At 49.9% G+C, this 20014-nt stretch overlaps 1 protein-coding gene across 2 annotated transcripts in view; it reads right to left on the bottom strand.

The window, feature by feature from the left end:
* The window catches only part of DLST (dihydrolipoamide S-succinyltransferase), a 32317-nt gene continuing 12303 nt past the window's right edge, over positions 1-20014 (bottom strand). The window contains exons 7-15 of one of the 2 annotated variants that reach the window (XM_078616960.1): positions 19137-19245; positions 17653-17823; positions 14182-14252; positions 13202-13299; positions 11271-11401; positions 10537-10610; positions 8183-8266; positions 6369-6536; positions 1-5834 (exon numbers count right to left, since the gene is read on the bottom strand). In XM_078616960.1, the coding sequence (XP_078473086.1) occupies positions 5700-5834; positions 6369-6536; positions 8183-8266; positions 10537-10610; positions 11271-11401; positions 13202-13299; positions 14182-14252; positions 17653-17823; positions 19137-19245 (1041 nt within the window). In that variant the 3' untranslated portion in view covers positions 1-5699. The remainder of the gene's footprint in view (positions 5835-6368; positions 6537-8182; positions 8267-10536; positions 10611-11270; positions 11402-13201; positions 13300-14181; positions 14253-17652; positions 17824-19136; positions 19246-20014) is intronic. The other variant, XM_078616961.1, reaches the window with a different exon arrangement.

Below are 20014 nucleotides of genomic sequence, written 5' to 3'. Positions count from 1 at the left end.
TCAATTTTCACCAACTTTAATCACTCTCTCAAAAAAAGAAAAAACAAACCCAAATACAATGTAAATCATTTGAGCGATTTTTGTCCTGTGAGTTAACGTGTCTCGTGTCATGCAATTCCTTTCAGTTTGTTAGTGACGATTCTAAACGGAAGCCCTCATCCCTAAATCACAATATTTCACTAACGTCTTAATATTACCGTAGGGGAGAGGGAGGGGACGGTGAGGTTTGGGGTGGGCGCAACAAAAATGAGAGCAAGCATCAGATTTATTCCTCAACCATCGCATTGGGAAAATTATCACAAACAACGCAGCTGAAAGTGAATCGCTCTCACCACCCACCCCCCTCCACCCCATTGTCGACAATGGAGGAGAGGGCACTGGGCATGGCAGAGCAAGCGTCTTGGAGGCGAACAGACACGTAGAAGGTTAAAGGTGCAGCCCGCCCTGCCAATGTCTTGCTCGCCACTGCAGACGGAGGGGCCTTCAACGGAGTTCGAGAGCTCCTCCAGAGGGTGTTCGGCCGCAATTCTTTCCAGCGGGGAGTACCCCCCGCACTTTACTCCAGGAGTATAACCCCGTGGGTCAGTACTCACACGCGGGTATACTCCTGGGCGGGCAGAAGCGCGCCGAGTGTAATTCGTGAGCAACCAAATGCCGTTGAAGCGAGACGGGAGTCAAACCGGCGAACTCTGAATTGCAAGTCCAACGTGCCAACAATGACATCGCAACCTCAAACACGACGTGCGTTTTAACCGTACGAATCGATAAAACTGCGGCGAGGTCCCGCAAAAAATGGCATGTTTACAATCCTGGCCAATCCGCGTGCTTCCCATTCTTATCGTCATGAAGCGCGCGGAATCATTTCTCACTTTTCCCCATCACGCTCCTCGTTTTCCCCTTTTAGGTTTGGACTCCGCGTAGCGGTTGAACGCGAGAGCCGTGCTACAATTTGGCCAAAAGCAAAAGTGTGCCGAATATTTTACGTATCGCTTCGCCGACGAGATGAAAGTGTTCAAGTTGGTGCCTCGTCGCATGAAGCCCTACGAGAGTCTAGACTCTAGAGGGCCGGGTCGGTATCACCCAGGGTGGGAAATTTCTACCCAGTGTCCACCATCGGCAGAAGGCGGCTTGTGCACACACTACGTGTTCCATGCAAAGACAAAGATCCCCCCTCGTGTAGCCTTAACAGACTGTAGGGGCAAGTGCTGTTAGCGAGCACCTATGAAGGCCTGAACGGTACACGAGGGGGTGGGTGGCCAGCACCACGCCCGGACTGCCTGTCTTCCCTCGTGGCGACGTTTACACACCGCACCAGGTACACATTTGAGGCCGAGTCGACCTAGGGGAGGCCCAGAACCGGTTCAAATAATCGTCACTGGTGTTGGCCGTGAGCGGGAATCGAACTCGGGTCGCCGGATTCATAGCGCGGCGCGCTAACCGCACACGTCCGAGGTATTCCGTAGAGATTTTCGCCGCGCTAGTTTCTTCCTTCCCAGATTTATATTCTCGAACATACACCGGTAACCACTTTTTTTTTCTTAAATGGCATGTTCCTCATAAAACAAGCTACCACCGTTGTCACCTTTGTCACACGCACATTTGTGATCTAGACATACAACGCTTCAAAAGACAGTCGTTCACCAATTGCCATCCTGGGTGGTACCGATAAAGCATCTGTAACGCCATGCTTTGAAGCGACCAAATGGTACAAAATTCTAATGCTCAATCGGATATATATTTTTTAAAGCCCTGCCCTTTTTTTTTTGGTTATTTAATTTTGTAACTACCAGTTTCAGACACGCGCAGCCAATGGCGGAGCCAGGACTTTCAGGAAGAGGGGGGGGGGCAACCCCTCCAGCAATGAAAAATGAGAGGAGTTGTTAGTAAGGACTTGTCCCTTGCTTTTTATTCGACGCGTGTGCGGCGATAACGCAGCCATTGATCGAGGGTCGAATTCGAACCGCGTTGTGTGATCGGCATCACGCTCGCTGAAGGTGAATGCCTTCAGGGAAGTCGTGAACTGTATACGCAACTGCGCACAATTCTTTGAGTCACTTATAACTGCTTTGCCGTTACTTATTGCCAATTATGGACTCAGACTATTGTCCTATCATCTCATAAGCATCCCTGGCACATAATATGCTACACAGTGGCAGTGGGGGTCGCAAAATGCCGATTTATTACTAATAAACCCCAATGATCCGATCGAAATTAGGGATTTCGATCGGATCATTGGGGGGGGCACGTGCCACCCCACCCCACCCCACTGGCTCCGCCAGTGCGCACAGCTGAAGTGTGAATCCCAACAACAACAACAACTCAACTTCCCCAACACTGCTGCAGTCCGAGAAAAACAACAGCACCAAAACGAGAAAAACATTGTAAGTGAACAACAGACGCGTTAAATTAATGTGCGGTGCGTGCAGTCCGACTCATCCCCCCACCGAGAACCGATGGATTCTGCCCAAAAATTCTAATTCCAAACGGGACGGAGGGGGTTGGTGGGCAAGAGACGAGTAAAAGTGCAGCTCTGCAAGTTGCTTTTCAACGCCACCGTTGACGGAAGGGCCTCCTCTCTCGTCCCTCTGCTGGAGCTTGCTCTTCTCAGGGCACTTGGTCTACTCTTCCCACGTTGACCAGCCGGTGAGAGCAAGAGGCGGGAGTTGCCCGCACTTTAACCCCACCCACGCGCGAGCTGCCCATACCCCGACTGCGGTGAACCCCATCCACACCGTTGCGGGGCGGACAGGCTCGAGAAACTTGCCACGCAGAGAGAATGAATCGAGTTGGCGACCTCAAGTCGTGGGTAGCCAAGCGAGAGAGAGAGAGGGACTGAGATAGAAACAGGACGGGTGGGGACACGTTCCAGATTTAAATATTGCAGACGGGCTCCGTGCTTTTCACACTCCCCCCTCCCCGACCCGTTGACATTTTCGAGGTAATAATCGCGCCGGGGAGAGCGACATCCTTCGATGCCCCGCAGCGCCACTCCGGGCAGGAACGGCACAAGCGTGGCGGAGTGCACGCGGCATCCCACTTGACGACGAATCCCAAAACGGACATTCTTTCGGGGGGAGGAGGAAGCGTCGAGACTTCGTATCCACGCCCTCTCTTTTACAGATTATTGCGAAATTTGGGAGAATCTCCCCACGAGATTGAATCCGATGAAACAAGCGCAGAAATCGGTACCTCCTGACGTAGTACAGATTGCTGTTGTTTTGTTACGCGGATGATACGAGCAAATTATTTGATAGCCCACTCGTTTCAAATGGTCATCACATAATTCACTGTTGGCCAAAACGGAGAGAAATTGGAACTGTTAAAGTGATGCCACCCCAGGTGGTGCTGACGAGCGAGACATCTGCTCTGGGTCATGGACCGATCGCTATGCTATCGAGTGATTAAACATTACACCAGTATTCCTACACCAACGTGGCAGAGCTATCACCTTACCATAATAATACACAATCGCTTGAGTTATAGTGCTCGGCTGGGCATAGCACATGCGTTAAATAGGCTGCTGTGGGGCTACGTAATAGGCTGTGCGGCAAAACCCAAAGTTGTACCGTACTGTGGTGCCATGCCCACTGCTCCACGCCTTCATCCTGCACTGCCCCCTTCGTGAAGCAAGGTCAAATAACCCCTACGAGGGCGTTGAAGGAGGCCTTCATCCAGCAGTGGACTGACAAGGGCTGTACACGTGTAACACGTGGTCAAATGGCCGAGCGAAACCCTGAAAAGCACCACCACCTTCCATGATTCGGGCAGAAACACCGGCTCGTGGTCGTGCGTGTGTGGAAATGCCCATGAGATAGATATTTTTTTCCTTTTAATAGTTTATCTACTTAATTGCTGCAATTTGACGCGTGGACCAGACATCACTTGGCAGGGAGAGATCTCAAGTGTTAGATCTGCGATCTCCACTTCCGTGGGCTATTCTCAGGTGACATGAGAGGGTCCTGACGCCGATAGCATACATCGGGATATCGTGGATTACGATTAACGATTTAACATTACCCAGTGATCAAATGGGTAAATTCTGCCTACATTTGCAAACCGAATACAGTTGGAAAATCATCTTTTTGTAATCATGCGGTGTCAATACGTATCAGTTAAAAATCTACCCAAACAATAAAAAAAAAATCTATATCCCTTTTATAATTAATATTGACAAGAGAGCAAGTGGCATTTGCCGACCTTCACATATCGCACCTATACCTTTGCCCAGTCGGATATGCGATGTCGTAATCCATTCCTCCCCCCTCAAATAGAGGTGGGCCAACAATTCCCGGATTTAAAAAAAATACCTTGACATTTGACAACTAAAATCTGCAATTTAAATTTTCTGGAAAAGGGAGAAACCTGAAAAAGCTCTCGAAGAAAAAGAAAAAAATTATATTTTTGGTGCAGCTGTTCAACAACAAAAAAAATAAAGATAGCAGCCAGAAGTGTAACGTGCCACCGTTCAAAATCGCCAATAAATTCGGAAAGATTACAGCAGCTTCAGCGACGCGGCAATGAGAGATAAAATACAGATCCATACTTTTCCCTCCACTCAGAAGCTCGTAGGTTGTGCGTACATTGCTCTTACAAAAGTTTTGAATCGCTTGAAAGTGTTCAACTAGGATAGCGGTTAAACAGACGGTAGTTCCTGCCGACTCGTAGGAGCGCGAAGCGAGACTGGGTGCGAGCGAATCGAACCAACGCCAAAGGGGGAAGCGCCAATTTATTTTTTTTAAGCTACGCAAGCGGCGGATTCCTTCAGTTAAAACTCGAGCCGACGCTCACGGCGCCGCGTGTCTTCGTCCGCGACGCAACACGTCGTGCGATCGGAGATTTTTCGAATACGTTTGAAGCGCAAGCAGAAGTTGCAGACGTGCCTGCTGTGTTTCAGACAAGCCAAAGCACGCTGCTCGGGTGCTATCTTAGTTTTCTCGCAAAAATCAAGTCATGGTGATGTGAAGAAAGGGGGGGGGGGGGGGGGAGTTGGATGGAAAAGCCAAATAGGGACGGAAAACTGGGAGTTTTGTTTGTTTGTTAAATACGAAAGGGGAGTGAACGAGAGGTCCATGAAAGGGGAAACAAAGCGAAACTGGGAAGTGGTTTCAATTGGAGGCTGTGGGATACAGGTTTTTGTTTTATCCTGCGGCTACGTGAATGGTTAAAAGATTAAACACGAGTGACAACGAACAAAGCGTTTTGTGGGAAAACAGAGCACGGATTAGCCACTTGGCCCGACAACACGGCTCAAGAGCTAGGTTCTTGTGGAGACCTCCGGTGCGCAATGGACCCATCGACCCCTTGCTCCCTGCCACCTCTGCAAGAGCGCAGATACGGACTAAGGGCCCGGGGGAGCATTGTCCACCAGACAGCCTGGTTTTCCAGCAGCCATAGCAAGCAGATGTGTATAGAGCCCTGTGTAAGTAAGTGCAGTAAGGGGGGCAAGGGGTGGGTTGGAAGGGGGAAGCAAGTGCACCTGTCACAGGCCAGACAAAATATTTTCCTGATTTAGGGCACAGTTTGTTCTAAATTCAAGTGTGCAGACGGGTGTGTGGGGGTGGAGGAGAGGCAAGCGAGAGTGGAGAGCGATAGGGGAGACTGGGACCAATGCGTGGAGAGGGTAGCGGTGATGGATGGGGTAGCAGAGAGGATTGTTGGAGAGCCCCAAATCTGGCGAGGCGCCCTGCCGACGGGCATCGTTAGATGTCGAGGAGCATGATGCGGGGATCTTCCACCGCTGCCTTGATCTTGCGCAGGAAAGTCACGGCCTCCCTGCCATCGATGAGCCGGTGGTCGTACGTGAGCGCCACGTACATCATCGGCCTGATTTCAACCTGCGCAGGACGGAAGGGGTGGATGGGGACAAACGCGCAGACGTAACGGCACAGGTCAGACGCGCGCGTGCACAGGTTGATGGGACGCGGTGGCGGCGCAAGCCTGTAATCCGGCACACGGTGACGGCAGCGAGGGTTGGTTGAACGCACAAATGTTGCGAACCTCCCTTCCCCATCGGTGGGCATCGAGGGAGGTGCCACACCCTGGCTTGCCATGAGAAGGCGGGTAGTGTGAAGTCCGAACTAGCACCATCTGTCCATGGAGTGTTGCCCTCTCGCATGCGTGGGTTTTCTCTGGGAGCACCGGCTACCTCCATCACGTATGAATGCTCATGAATTGGCCGAAAACGTCTCAATATACAGAGGACTGCAGAGCTCGGACAATCGTTGGTAGCACCGGCTCGCCGCCGCACTGCTGACTTTCCAGCTCGTCCCGTGGCTCCACGGCGATTGCGAGATGCAATTTGCAAGAAAGGACGATGCGGGTGATGGAGGGATACGGAGCGAGGTGGGCGGAGGAATGCGCGACGTTACCTTGCCGTTGATCGCCACAGGGCGGTCGTTGATGGCGTGCATGCCCAGGATGGCCGACTGCGGCGGGTTGATGATGGGCGTGCCGAAGAGCGAGCCGAACACGCCGCCGTTGCTGATGGTGAAGGTGCCGCCGTCCATGTCTTCGATGGCCAGCTCGTTCTTGCGCGCCTGCGCGATGTGGGCGCCGGGAGGACGAGAGAGAGAGAGAGAGAGAGTTCGCGGCCGGGCAAGATGCAACGCAACAGGCGGGGAGAGGGGGGCGGTGATGGTCGAGCTATAAGACGGTCCAAATTTTGGTCAAATGTGAAAATGTCATGCAAATTACGACTTGTTTGACGAGTGTTTAAACCGGGAAAGCCTCACCGAGTCTCAAGACCGTTTTTCAGGGAGGTTCCTGTCAATTCTTGCGCATGTTACCGCTGTGTGCGTAATCCCATTTGAGTCGTTTGCAGGGAATTTTTCAGCTTTGGGACATTTGGCCAATACCAGTTGCGATTGTGTGGTTTTTACTTTTATAATCTACGACGTTACGGTACAAGATCCGCGATAATCGTTTCGTCCTATTGCGGCGAGGGCATGGCCCACGGACGTGGGGCATCACAGAGCTCCCTCCGAGTTGCCTTCAAATGACCTCTGGTCCGCACAGTAGAGGGCTGCACACTTCCCCACCCACTCTGCATGCGACAGACTGCCGCATGACAGAAAAACCCAATAATTAAATTTATAGCGCTGGAGATTGGCCAAATTAGGCACACAGCCATATTAAATGCGATGGGTTTTTATGGTGTGCAGTTTTTTTACGACTGGGCTGAAACTATCATATCATTCGACTTTATAATGCGGTTTAATCACAAAACAGTCTACGTTAGTCTATGGGTCTTCTACGCGAGTCCACGGGTCTCTATGTGAGTCATTTGTGACCAGGCTAAGACTATCATATCAATAGACTTGAGGACTGGGTTTTAATCACAACTCGCTGCCTGGAATCAAACACGCAGGATCACACAGCCAACAGTCTCAGCTCAGCACTCTGACCTCAGAGCCACCCGGCCCACCTACATTCTTCATATGCTTTAGAAATATCCATTTATTATTACACAAGCTAAGCTTGCATACAGACTCTTATGCCGGCTTACGGAATTGCATTGGAATCTTTGTTAAGCCGACCGGCAAACGGGGTTAGGCCAATGACAATCACCGAGCCCTTTAGATTGTACAGAGGCCCACAGTCTCACGCAGACCAATAGAATGAAACATGGACTCGCAGACTCGTACACTCTCCACTCTCGTTCAAATCCCGGGTTCAACACCTTCTATGTTTCCCCTCTGCTGATAGCTAAATGCTTCTCTCTCTAAAAAAATAATAGTTCCACTTGACATGTAGGTTTTCGCAGCCAATATTACGATTCGTCGTTCATTTTCGGGTTCGGACACCGTTTGTTTGTGTAGAGCGTCATAAGACGCGGTCAAACGAAAAGTATTTTTTTATTTTACCAGGTAAAGCCCAGTGAGCGGTACAGCTCTTTTCAGAAGCAACCTGGCCACAAATGATAGCTCAATGGAGTGGCTTATCACATGGAAATGTATAGCAACCAAATTCTCTAAGAAAAGCACGTGGATTCTAAACGTGGAGGGAAAAACCAGAGGACCGGGAGAAAAATCCACGCGACCACGGGGAAAACATTCAAACTACAAATTTACAAGCGTCACAGGGTCGGTATCAAACCTACGACCCTCTGCATACCAGGTCGAGGGAGTTAACAATTTTCGCCACCGTGGCGATACACAAATGCACGGCGGGCACTGCGTCATACCTTTTCGCCCATCTCGAAGATGGCCCTCTCAATGTCGGCAAAGTTCATGGGGCCCACGTTCCTCAACACGGGCACCACCAGGCCCTGTCGGCAAAAAGTTCAACAACAATCGTCGCCCGAGCAATCAATTTCTGCACCTCCAGATTACATACGGTGCAAAAGAAGTTACACATATATATATATAAAATATACATTTGCAGGCAAGTGTATGCTTTAACCCCGCTTTGTCAGAGCAGGTACCATCTATTACACACACAGGACGTTCTGTTGCTATCTAGTGGCAACATCTGGAAGAAAAAAAACATTGGACACAAGGACTAACCAGGGACATGCCCCGATCATTAATTCGTTCCGAAAAACGACCAAAAATGAAACAAAGTTAATAGAATAAACTTTTAAAAAAGTGTCTCGCTGCGGGGTGATACACGGTTGAAGAGCGCAGTTGTGAAAGAGTTAATTAGTATTACACACGTTGTTACAAGTGTGATATGCAGCACTTTGGACCTGACACGTACGTTGATGGAAGATACAAAATTTTCCCCTTATTTATGCCAAAAACTCACAGAACTTTGGCTGTTTTCCCCACCAAATATTGACGCAAACAGGCCTTGAGCCACCACATAAATGACATCAATAGAGAGATTCACCGCACAACAGATTTTGGTTCTAAAAACCGGTCATGAGCAATTGTGAATACAAATCCCCTGTTGAAGGGAAACCTGGGTAATAAACTGATATAATGGACGGCATACCACATGAACAAATGGGTTACCGAGCATAATAGTACACGGTGGATTTCAAAAGGAGGGGTCAGTTAGAAAGCAAACAAGGAAAAAATTGTCCCCGAAACCGCCAAAGGACGCGTTGAGAAAGAGGAGCAACGTGAAGCGAGAGCTGGGACAGTGAAGATGAAAAGTCCAACGAAATCTTCATCGACATCGTCACCATGGGAGTACGCAAGAAACATTTTCACGTACAGTCCTTGGTCAATCCACTACTGGATGAAGGCCTCCTCCACACCGTTGTTAGTCGTAGGGGTTTGTTCGAGCATACCCAGGTACCACTAGCTTCGCCACTGATGTTGGCCGCGAGGGCTCGGAAACGAAATTAAGGTTGCTTGGTTCGAATTTGCGGTGAGCCAGTGACTGGGCCATCGGCTCCACTCCCAATTTAGTGCTCTGATATTTAAAACACTGTTATAACACTGAATTGAAATCTTGGCGACAGATAATAATCACTCGGACACAGCTCCGTCCAGGATAGGACGTTGACACGGTCAGCGACAGAGAACTCGCATACAAAAACGCTGTGCACGCGGTGTGTTGTTTCACCATCACGCTGTACCCCGGGGAATGCTGTGTGTGCCCACTGTGCCCCACGTTAGCTGTGTATTTCCTATGCGCTTTGAAGAAGGCCCATTGCCCAAAACGTCACCTGCTACATGTTTTGTCTTAGAGCCACACGGTGGTATTAACTAATACGTTTAACAAAAAATGTGTTCTTTGTGCTTGTGCACAACTACCAAAGCAGTATCACCAGAAAACTTGTGCATGTCCGGATCAGGTGCCAACACATATCTTGGGAATAGTTTTTTTTACGCACATGGTAGGAGACTTGGGAGTACCTGGAGAAAGCGCGTTGAAATATGATGACGTTGAAATATTCTAAATTATCTTTTTTTTTACTCGGTTGCCAAGCGCAGGGCCAGAAGGCCCACATTGCCAAGTGGCCAGCAATGAACAGTACCCTCAAAAGTGCAACAGAAAGAGTGCATACTTTTTTGAATCGAGCAAAGATATAAGCGTTTAGGGAGGCGGGGGGGGAAAGCAACAAATATGGTAAGAATTCCAGAGTGGAGCAGTACAAGAGAAAGAAGCAGAAAGAGAAGCGTTGTGGCCTATAGGGTGGTGAATGGGTGGGTGAGTGAGTTGTTGTGATGACATAACATGTGGGGAGTGAGTGGGTGAGCGAGAGAACGAGCCGTTGTGAGCTACAGTGTGGTGAGTGGGTGTATCGTTGTGACCTGCAGTGTGGAGAGTGAGTGAGTGAGTGTGTTATTGTGACCTGCAGTATGGTGAGTGAGCGTGTTATTGTGACCTGCAGTGTGGCGAGTGAGCGAGCGTGCGAGCGTATTGCTGTGACCTTCAGTGTGGCGAGTGGGTGGGTGTGCAGTGTGGTGGTTGAACGTGGTGTGGCTTAGTCTGGTACTCCCGAGTTCTCAACATGGGCTGACGATGAGCACGGTTGGCTACGTACGGGTGTACGAAAGAAGTTCAACGTACGTACGTACATGCGCACGACGGGAAAGTCGGCACGAAACGCGAGCACGCAAAAAACCACAGTTGTCGCTTTACCTTGGCGGTCGACACGGCGACGCTGATGTCGATGTAGTCCCGGTACACGATCTCTTTCGTCACGTCGTCGATCACTGAGGATGGGGGTGCACAGCGCACACACGCTCGCAGTCAGCGCCGCAGCGACGCGCTCGCACGTGCACGTCACCAGCACCTCGCGTTACGGCCCGGCGCTCGCTTTCTCTCCACGTGCGGATTGCGTGAAAATCAAACCCGCTTTTCCTGCCACACCGGGACAATTTGGTTCATTCACGAGGCGTTGCTTAGTCGACAAGCCCGAGGCGCATTTCTCTCGTTGATGTCCCTCCGTCATTCCGCCGCACACTTCGTCCGTCCCAACGTCCTCCCTCATTGGATATCATCTAGCGACGCCATTGCTTTCCTTCATCTCCGTCTCTCCCCCAAGAATCTTGCCTCGATCACCTCCTTCAGATCATTCTCCTGTCACTAACCACCAGGCCAATAACTTAGCTCATTCCCCTGTCACTAACCACTTGGTCAATCACCTCCTTCAGTTCATTCCCCTGTCACTAACCACTTGGCCAATCACCTCCTTCAGATCATATCCCTCTCGCTAACCACCAGACCAATCCAGATGTCCTTCCTCTCCCCGATGGATCGAGTGAGTCCACGTTCTTGTCATCCCACCAGGCGCCAGGATCCCCACCCCCCCCCCCCATGTTTGTTTTCCTAGCATTTGGGACGTTTCGATGGCCTTGGGTGGAGGAGAGTACCTCCGTTGACGACGGGTTGTTCCTGCAGGGCGAAGGCCACGGCCTTGACGAAGGGCGACATGAAGCCGAGCTTGAGGCCGTGCTTCTTGAGGAACACGTCCTTGTGCCGATTCCGCATCTCCATCACGTTGCTGCAAAGGGCGCGCCAAAAAATGATCGTCAGCGACGGTGAAATTATTATTAATTTTAATCGGAGAGGGAGAGAGAGACTGGTTCGGAGAAGTGGGAAACCACGCACATAGGTGAAGATAGCCAGTGGCAACAATCGCCAAGGCTCTGTGGGTCCCATATTGGAGAAATGCACGTTTGGAATTACACTGAGAAATATAAAGTTGAACACGAGGATTAGTGAACATGTGCAGATTAATGACATCACGATGGACGATGTGGCCAAGGATAACAACAGGGTGGGCAGCCAAGGAATGGAACGCGTCTTGAGAGGACATACGTGGAGGAGATGGAGCGATGAAATCAGCTTGTGTGCAGGTGTGAGGAGGACTGTTTCCGTTGCAGGATCACGAGAGGGGGTGGCGGAGCCCTGGGGAGGCCTTCATCCAGCAGTGGATGATGGCCCACCAGTACACGATAACAAATCTGTCAACCCATTCGGTTCACCCATATTCTTGTACAGGGAAATGGAGTCCAGGTCCATACGGCGTACAGTCATTTAAATACGGGCAAAAGATAATAATTGTTATGAAAAAAATTGTGTTTCTCCCTTGTGATGGGACTTTATAGGATGAACGTTGAGATTTATTAGGGCATGGTGTGACCAATAAGGTCTGAATTGGTCTGAAATAAGGTCGGGCACCAATAAAGAGTTGACAGCTAGGCAATAAAATTTTGCAATGCTAATTTTTGAGGAGTTGCATTCTAAGCGTTTCTTAAGCCATATTAAAAAACTGAAGCTTTAGTGCAAAGGTTCAGGAATTCCTGCCAAATTAAAGCTCAAATGCATAGCTTCAAGGATTCTTGGCTACGTTTCATGTATAAGGCAATCGTTGCAATTGGACTGGCCCAAATATGGTCACACACGAGACATGTCCTGGAAAGACGATGGTTACCCAAAAGACAGGAGAGGGGTCATTCCACCTCCCATGACAATCACGGAGAAGAGGATTACGCTGGGAAGCCAACACAGCCGTAGTCAGACGTGCGCTGGGAAGGTGTGGAAGACCCCACACTTTACCCCAGCGCATCACGACCTGCCAATCAACTTAATTGCGGTGCGCCCAATTGCAGTGCGGTGGCACGGCCCGGCGAGAGCGCGTTCGCCGCTTGGTGCAGAGGGTTCGCGGTGCGAATCCGGCAGGCCCGCCCTGGTGATCACCGCGGGTGCACTAACCGTAACGCGCGACGCACCGTCCGTTAAGGATCCCGTGACATCATTCGTAAGAGTGGGATGTTTGTGTGCCGGCGTCACGGTCCAATTTTTTTTGCTAAATTTGAAAAATTAACAGCAACTTAATTAACTGGGTAATAGCCACAGCAACATCAACCCCCTAGTAGCATACTTTGTACCGAAACGTCATGATTTGTTTTATTTAATTTCTACCTTCGTGACTTTACCGAAAGAACCAAAGAGTATGAGTATAGAGTTTGTACCGTACCTTTTGTTAATCCGCATGATAATAAGCGACTTCGCTGAGCTATTATTTGCGGTCTCTATAAAAGCGCTATGTAGCTCAGTGTGCCTTACCTGGTAAAATAAAAAAAACAGTTCAGCTATTTTTAAAAGTGCCTTCAGCTTCGGTGAGGCTTTCCTGGGTAAACAAGAATAATAATAAGCCCGCTTACAGAAACATGCAACGTTAGGCCAACGTTGGCATGTGGTTTGAAACGTCGGCCCAACGTTGCCCCAACATTGGCTTAACGTTCGAGACGTGGGGGCATCAGGCAGGTATTGAACAGGGCAAGGGCTACGCGCTCACCTCATGTCCACCTCGTTGAAGGTGGTGAGCATGGCGCAGGTGTTCTGCGCATCCTTGAGACGCTGGGCGATCCGCAACCGCATGCGGTTCATCTTCACCTGCGTGGGCGTGCAAACAGACCGGACCATCACGATCATCCACAAACACGGCGACTCTGCCTCCCCCCCCCTCCCTTCACCCCACAGAAAGAATTTCGGATTACACGTATCAATCGTCGCCCCAAATCGGCAGACTAGCGCCCACTTGCAGGCCGGTGCGAGTTCACCTGGTGTCACCAGGGACGTCTGCTGCCGGGGGTGCTCTTGGAAAGGTTGAGATGAAATGCACTCTTGATATGCCGTGTCATTTAAGCACCCCAAAAACGCAGAGATGTATGTTTCTTTGAGTTTGCGGTATTAAATGAAAATAAATGGTTTTGTCTTTTGTTTTTTGAGCCTCATCAGCAGCGTGCAGCCTGTTAAACAAATGCTGCCGTGTTGCCAGACTTCACGGATAAGAGCTCTCCGTGAACATCATGGGGCCCAGTCGTCCTGAACCAGAGGTGGAAATTCCACATTCCTCTGGTGGGGGCGAGTCTTACGACAGACTGCTGACTTTCCCACAAAGCGGTACTCCTTTAATCGACCCTGGGGGGGAATGGTGGTCCGAGCCAACCCCCAACTAGGATTTCAACTCTCAATCTTCCGACTGCGAGCAGCCCCCTCTTACTGCTGGCCAGATGGGGTCACCAGGCAAAACCTCGAATGACCCGACTAAACCCCGTCATCTCGTCAACGCTAGCCTCACATGTTCTTCCTGCAGCTCTCCGCTCTGTTGCCGGCTGCTTTGCATTACAGGATTAAGGGCCTCCCCGTTCGGAAACCACAAAACAAAAAAAGACAATCTCCACATGTTGTTGAGCAATCGGTGCCCTCCGTGCGCGCCAGCGGTCACCGCGATCGTTTTCCACCGTGCGCCTGGGGGGAGGGGAATGTCCTTACGCGGTGTTCCCCTCGCGTCGAGACAGCGCCGGCGCCCGACGGCACAGCCGCGGTCACTTGGACATCGGCCACTGTGGACACACGCAAGCACGCAGGAACATTTTAATCTCACGGTACCTTTACGTTCACGCCCGCCCCCGTCCCTCGCAACCGCGACAGTGATAAGACGGTTGGGCACGGGGCCATCACGGTACGGGTGGGCTTTTTTCCCTATTGGGTAATTTGCCGAGCCGAGACGGACGCCAAACCGCGGAAGGGCTGGCTCGGGGCCAAGCAGGGCCAGGTGGCGCATTCAGTGTGAAAATAATTGATCGTCAAATGAAACCACGACCATTATTTGGCACAATTAACTGAATATAGTTACCCTTGCAGATTGTAAACAGGCACTGGTAATCGAGCTATTACCCGCCACAAGGATACCGCGTCTCCCTTGTTGAGACGTGACGAACCGACACGGATTCAGGGTCGCGATGTTAAGATATCGTGGCGAACGGTGGCTGCAGGTGGTCACGCGAACCAACCGCACACGAATCGAATACAACCAACGGGAATGCACAATGCAATCGGTGCACTGGGGAGGCGGTGGGGGGTGGGTGGCGTAAGAGTCGATTCTAATCGATCGATGTTCATATCGTTGAATCCACACATCTGATCGCATCCTCCGATATCACACGGCAGAGGTGTTCGCTAATCTTGCCGTGTGTGCGGACTGAGAACACAACCGCAAGTTCTGTTGGCGGGACCGCAGCCACCGGAGAATCCTGAAATGTGGTATGTGAGCGAGGGCAGCCCGAGGGGGGGGAAAGTGGTGGGTGTGGAGGAGAGGGGGGCCTATGCAAGGTCACCGCGGTTACGGCAACAGTCAAAGTGACTCGGTGATCGCGGTGGATAAACAAGACCACGCTGACCCCGGTACTCCTCCGATCCCTCCACCGGCTCGCCAAACTAATCCCGGACGAATTTGAAGCACGAGTTTCACCGTCTCCACGGATCCTCACGCCTACCTCTGCCCTCTCGTCTCACTTCACTTTCCCTCTACGTGCTCTCCCAAATCTTCCCCTCTGATCTCACTCAATCATGTTTAAAAAAAAAAAAATCGACATGCGGAAAGGTTTGCGTTAGTTACGTGAGCGCGAGCAGTGCAGCGCGGTGTTGTTGCGGATGAATACCGGCGGAGCGAGGCGTAAGGCGGCCTGCGCCTTACGCAGCTTCACCAAGCCCGAGCTTTACCAGGATTAAGGTAAATTAAATGTTTTATAGCGTTACGTGATCCTTTTCATTATTGCATTACGTAACTGTTTGTTTTCTCTGCTTAGACCTATCTTTTCCCCCCATGTTTCTATTGCTAGTTTTATTCATTTTAACTTTATTTAATGAGTTATTTATTTAAAACAATTACACTTCGACTGCTTATGATCCCAGCCAACAGGGATTGGAGATGTCTAGGCCTAGAATAATGCACGGTAAACGAACGTTGGGAAGGGACTGCTTTCTGTTAACAATTAATATTAACATGTTCCGTGGTATTCATAAAAGATTGGATACAGTACATGTTCCACTAGCTTCATTATGGGTAGTGTTAGTGTAGATATTCGATCAAATGAAAGAATCACAGGAAGTGCAGAGCCTATGTACAGCGATACGATACAGGTCGCGATAGAAAACGGACGACAGCAAGATACAATACCGAGAGAAAACCCTAGTAATCGGGTAGGAGAGGCACAACTATTTCCGGCTATGGGATTCTATCGTTGATTTCCGACATCTGGAAAATTCAGGTTACAGATCGTTCTCGGAAACCTAACCCTTCCGTAACCCAGGGACTACCTGGACTCCACTCCACTTTCCCCTCCGCGACCAAGGCTTTCTGTCCAAGGCCCCCGGCCGACCATCACTCATTGGGAAGTTCGCTCATTCTCCTCTGCTGCTCCCATTGTCTAAAACCCCCCCTTCCCCACCCCCACACCAGGTCATCCGTGCTGTCGACTCCCTGCCACCGTTCAAGTCCAGGCTCAAAATCTCCCCTTGTTCCCTGTGGCTACGACCGACCGCCGCTCTCCAATCAACCCGCCCACCGTCTCTGTGCGGCGTCCCGAGACGCGGCCGATCGCTGACGCGATATAACTCCACACGGTGTTAAGACCGGCCCCGATATCTGCCCTCGTGACTCAAGTCACCACCTCCCCAGGGCCTGTTCCGATGCCACGTCCACGCCACCTGGTGGTGGAGCCACGCATGCCCACCAGCTCCAACCACGTGTCCACTGCTACGTCTCAGACGGTAAGGTAAAGGTGCAGCCCTTGGAATGTATAGCCTACTCTACTGCAGGGGAAAGGGTTTGCCCTGCTGGAGGAAGCTCTAGAGAGCCCCTCTAGAGGGCATTTGGCCTACTCTTCCACAGCTCATACTGACCTAATTCAGACAAAACTAATCATTAGCCTCATTGTTGGAGAAAGGTTTTTTTGTTACTTATATTCTCTCCAAAACAACACTCATGATTGTGTTGCGTTGTTTTCAAAATCTTCTGACCCGTATCTTTAAAAAGAGACAAGCCTATAAACAACCGACAGTTCACATCAGCATTGGCTCAAGCAAGCCCGACTGCTGGGGATACACCGAGTGTCGAAACTGGTCCGGAGTTGTGCTTGCACTTGGCCAATGCTTCGGGTATTATTGCTCTCCCACAAGGCTGTGTGGTTGACTGCAAGTGCAAAAACGTATTTAATCCTTTAAACGTGGCGGGGCCGATTATATGGAGATAAAACATCCGCTTAATTATTATGTTAATCGTCTGATTATTACAGATTCCTTATTATCCGGCTTGTAACGTTTTACCCCCCATCCTCCGCCAAAAGCTGACCCACCCATACTGGAGATCTGTGAAAAAGAGCTTCATAGCTCATCGGATTCCTCCAGTCTAAAATAAAGATTCGGATTCAAAACAATGATTGTTAACACGATAACTGTAGGCACGCTCCGCATCAAATCCCATTTAATCAGAATCACAACAAGCCCCATCTTAAAACGAACTTGCGCCGTCTCTAGCAAGTCGTACAATTCTAGATTTGAAGCTTTCGTGACTGCAAGGATTCATACTCTTAAGTTTTTTCGGTAAAGTCACGTAGGTAAAATAATAATAATAGAATAATAAATGATAATAACTCAAATTAACTCACGACGTTTCGGAGGCAACACAAGTCTCCGTCTTCAGGTGGGACCGTCACAGCCAAATTTACTGACGGTCCCACCTGAAGACGGAAACTCGTGTTGCCTCCGAAACGTCGTGATTTAATTGAGTTATTTTCATTTATTATTTTAATATTATTATTTTACCTACGTGACTTTACCGAAAAAACCTAAGAGTATATAGTCGTACAATTGTTCTTCCCTCTGGCGTCAGATCAGGACAACAACAACAACAAAAACCTGGCAAAAAAAGCGTGGCGAAAAAGACGACAAAACCGACGTTACCGGGTTTGGACTCCAGTGGCTTCTTGGGCACAGGTGGCACAGGTGGCATCGTGGTTGGGATGGGCCCAGCTCCTGCTGCGGCCTGTGGAGCAGCCGCCTCTGCTGCTGGTTTTGCGGCAGCAGGAGCTTGCGCGGCAGGCTTGGTGGCAGCAGCAGCAGCAGCTCCTGCCTCTGTGACGTGACAAAACGCAGCGATGCCTTGGCTTTCGTCGCTTTGCTCTTTCGGCCGTTTTCAATGATAGTCAAATTTCAAATTTTGTCCACGCGGCTTTCCTCTTTCATCCCCAAAGCTTACACGACGTTCGCGCCGCCACGCGCCGTCTTTTTCGTTCAGTCTTTGAATAGAAGTCGTTCAGTGAGCATCTCTTATATTTGTGTTTATTCGTGTGTCATTAATACTGTACTTATTTCTGTGATTATACTGTAAACATTTGTAGAATACTAGTGTTTACTTACGCAAGAAGAAACATATTTAAAGGTATAATTTTGTTTATTTATTTAGTTTTGTATATTTATGTTTTTTTTCTTTTATTTCTGTTTATTTAGGTTTCGCACGCATGTGTTATATAGTTACTGTAGCCATTTGCATGTATGTTTTTCGCCGGCCAATATAATTTTGCAAGCTAAATAAAGGCTCCGCTTGGACATTCGTCCATTTTTCACATTCGTCCATGCTCTGGTCCTTAACCAAACGAAAGTTGCAAAGTATTCCTGTATACACAAAAGGTCAGCCACCGGACAAAGGTTCGTTGAGGCTATACGGGGAACCTTTGTCGTGTGTGTTGTGGGGGAGCGGTGGCACAACGGTCAGCGCACCGCGCTACGAACCCGACGACCCGAGGTCCATTCCCGCTCATGAGCAATAACACTGGCGGATATTTTAACCCGTCCGTGGGCCAGAGGTCGCAAACGGGTTTTGATTCCTTACCCGTATCCGGCCGCACCAGGGTCGAAAACGGATACCCATACCCGTACCCTACCCGATACCCGGCTACCCGTATCCGGCCGGGTATCGGGTAGGGTACGGGTACCCGATTGCGATCTCTGGGATGAAGCCATGTTGCAGGCGCGGGTGGGTTGATTCTAGGAACTTGAATTGTGAGAAGAGACAAGACGTTGGGAAATGAGTGACAAACGTTGACTCACCAGTGACTCACGGCCTACCCGTACCCGGCCGCACCAGGGTCGCAAACGGCTACCCGTACCCGGCCGGGTACGGGTAGCCGGGTATCGGGTAGGGTACAGGTATCGGGTACCCGGTTGCGACCTCTGCCGTGGGCTCACCGAGGTCTACTAAGTCTTAAATGAGAGCATCTGCTGCGGTGGGTAAACATCAGCATTGGGGAGAAAAAGGTGGTGCCGGCCACTCACTGCCTCGTGTGCCGTGCCAACCTTTGTAGGTGTCGCTCGCTCGACCCAACAGTCTGTTAAAGGCTATACGGGGGATCTTTGTCTTTGTGTGTGTGTGTGTGTGCGCATCGTACCGGTGATCTTGAGTTTGAAGAGCGGGTTCCCAGCCTCCACCCTGCCCCCGTCCTCCACCAGCAGCTCCTGGATCACTCCACTTGTCGGGGCCGGCACTTGGATGGAAGTCTGCAAACCAGCGGCCAAGAGAGACAGATCAAATCAAGTTAGATCAAGAAGAGTTTAACACGTAGGCTTTAGCGGCCAATGTCATCCATAATACAGGTTTTTTGGGTTAGATCGCGTAAATATATAAATGTGACGTTAAACCCGCCACCACCCGGCACAGCCAATTTGTAAGGTTTGTCACGTAAACAGAACTTGCCAATTCGTCACTAGTACAGCACACTGGTGTGTTGGAGAGCAAAGCCGCAACATTTACAATCTGAGTACGACGCTTCACCAGTAATTACAACTAGCTTCATCAGGCGACAGCCAGATTTGTGGAGAAATCCTCCTGTTTCGTTCCTTAAATAGAGGGGTAGATGTGATGACATGACTTGTGAGCCCTTCTTGAGCGAAGTGGGTACCCATTTCCGTTTGGGCTATTTATATGGTAATCAACTTGCATTATGCAAGAATATTGTTCGTGTACCTCCTGTCGATGGAGTGCACTTTAATAGCAGTACCTCTATTGTCTGTTCAAAGGTAATCCCCATTGAAGTATGGTGACCTGTTTCGCCATGAATTTAAACAATGTATTATTTACACCATTGGAACCTCATTTGCCAGTAAAAAAATATGATAATTGTTTTTTACCCTTCTATCTGGCAACAAAACTGACACCTTTTTAACAAGGAGTCATGTTTGCATAGACCACAATACCTGCAGTCATAACTGTTTGGCGTCATCCGGTCCAACCCATGTGAGACTAGGCTCTAAGGAAAGCTGTCTCGGG

This window comes from Lampetra planeri, chromosome 52, assembly GCF_965212315.1.
Source record: "Lampetra planeri chromosome 52, kcLamPlan1.2.h2, whole genome shotgun sequence".
In the NCBI taxonomy this organism is placed as follows: domain Eukaryota; kingdom Metazoa; phylum Chordata; class Hyperoartia; order Petromyzontiformes; family Petromyzontidae; genus Lampetra; species Lampetra planeri.
The sequence above is the reverse complement of the archived record's forward strand: the minus strand, read 5'-3'. Positions and strand labels throughout refer to the sequence as shown.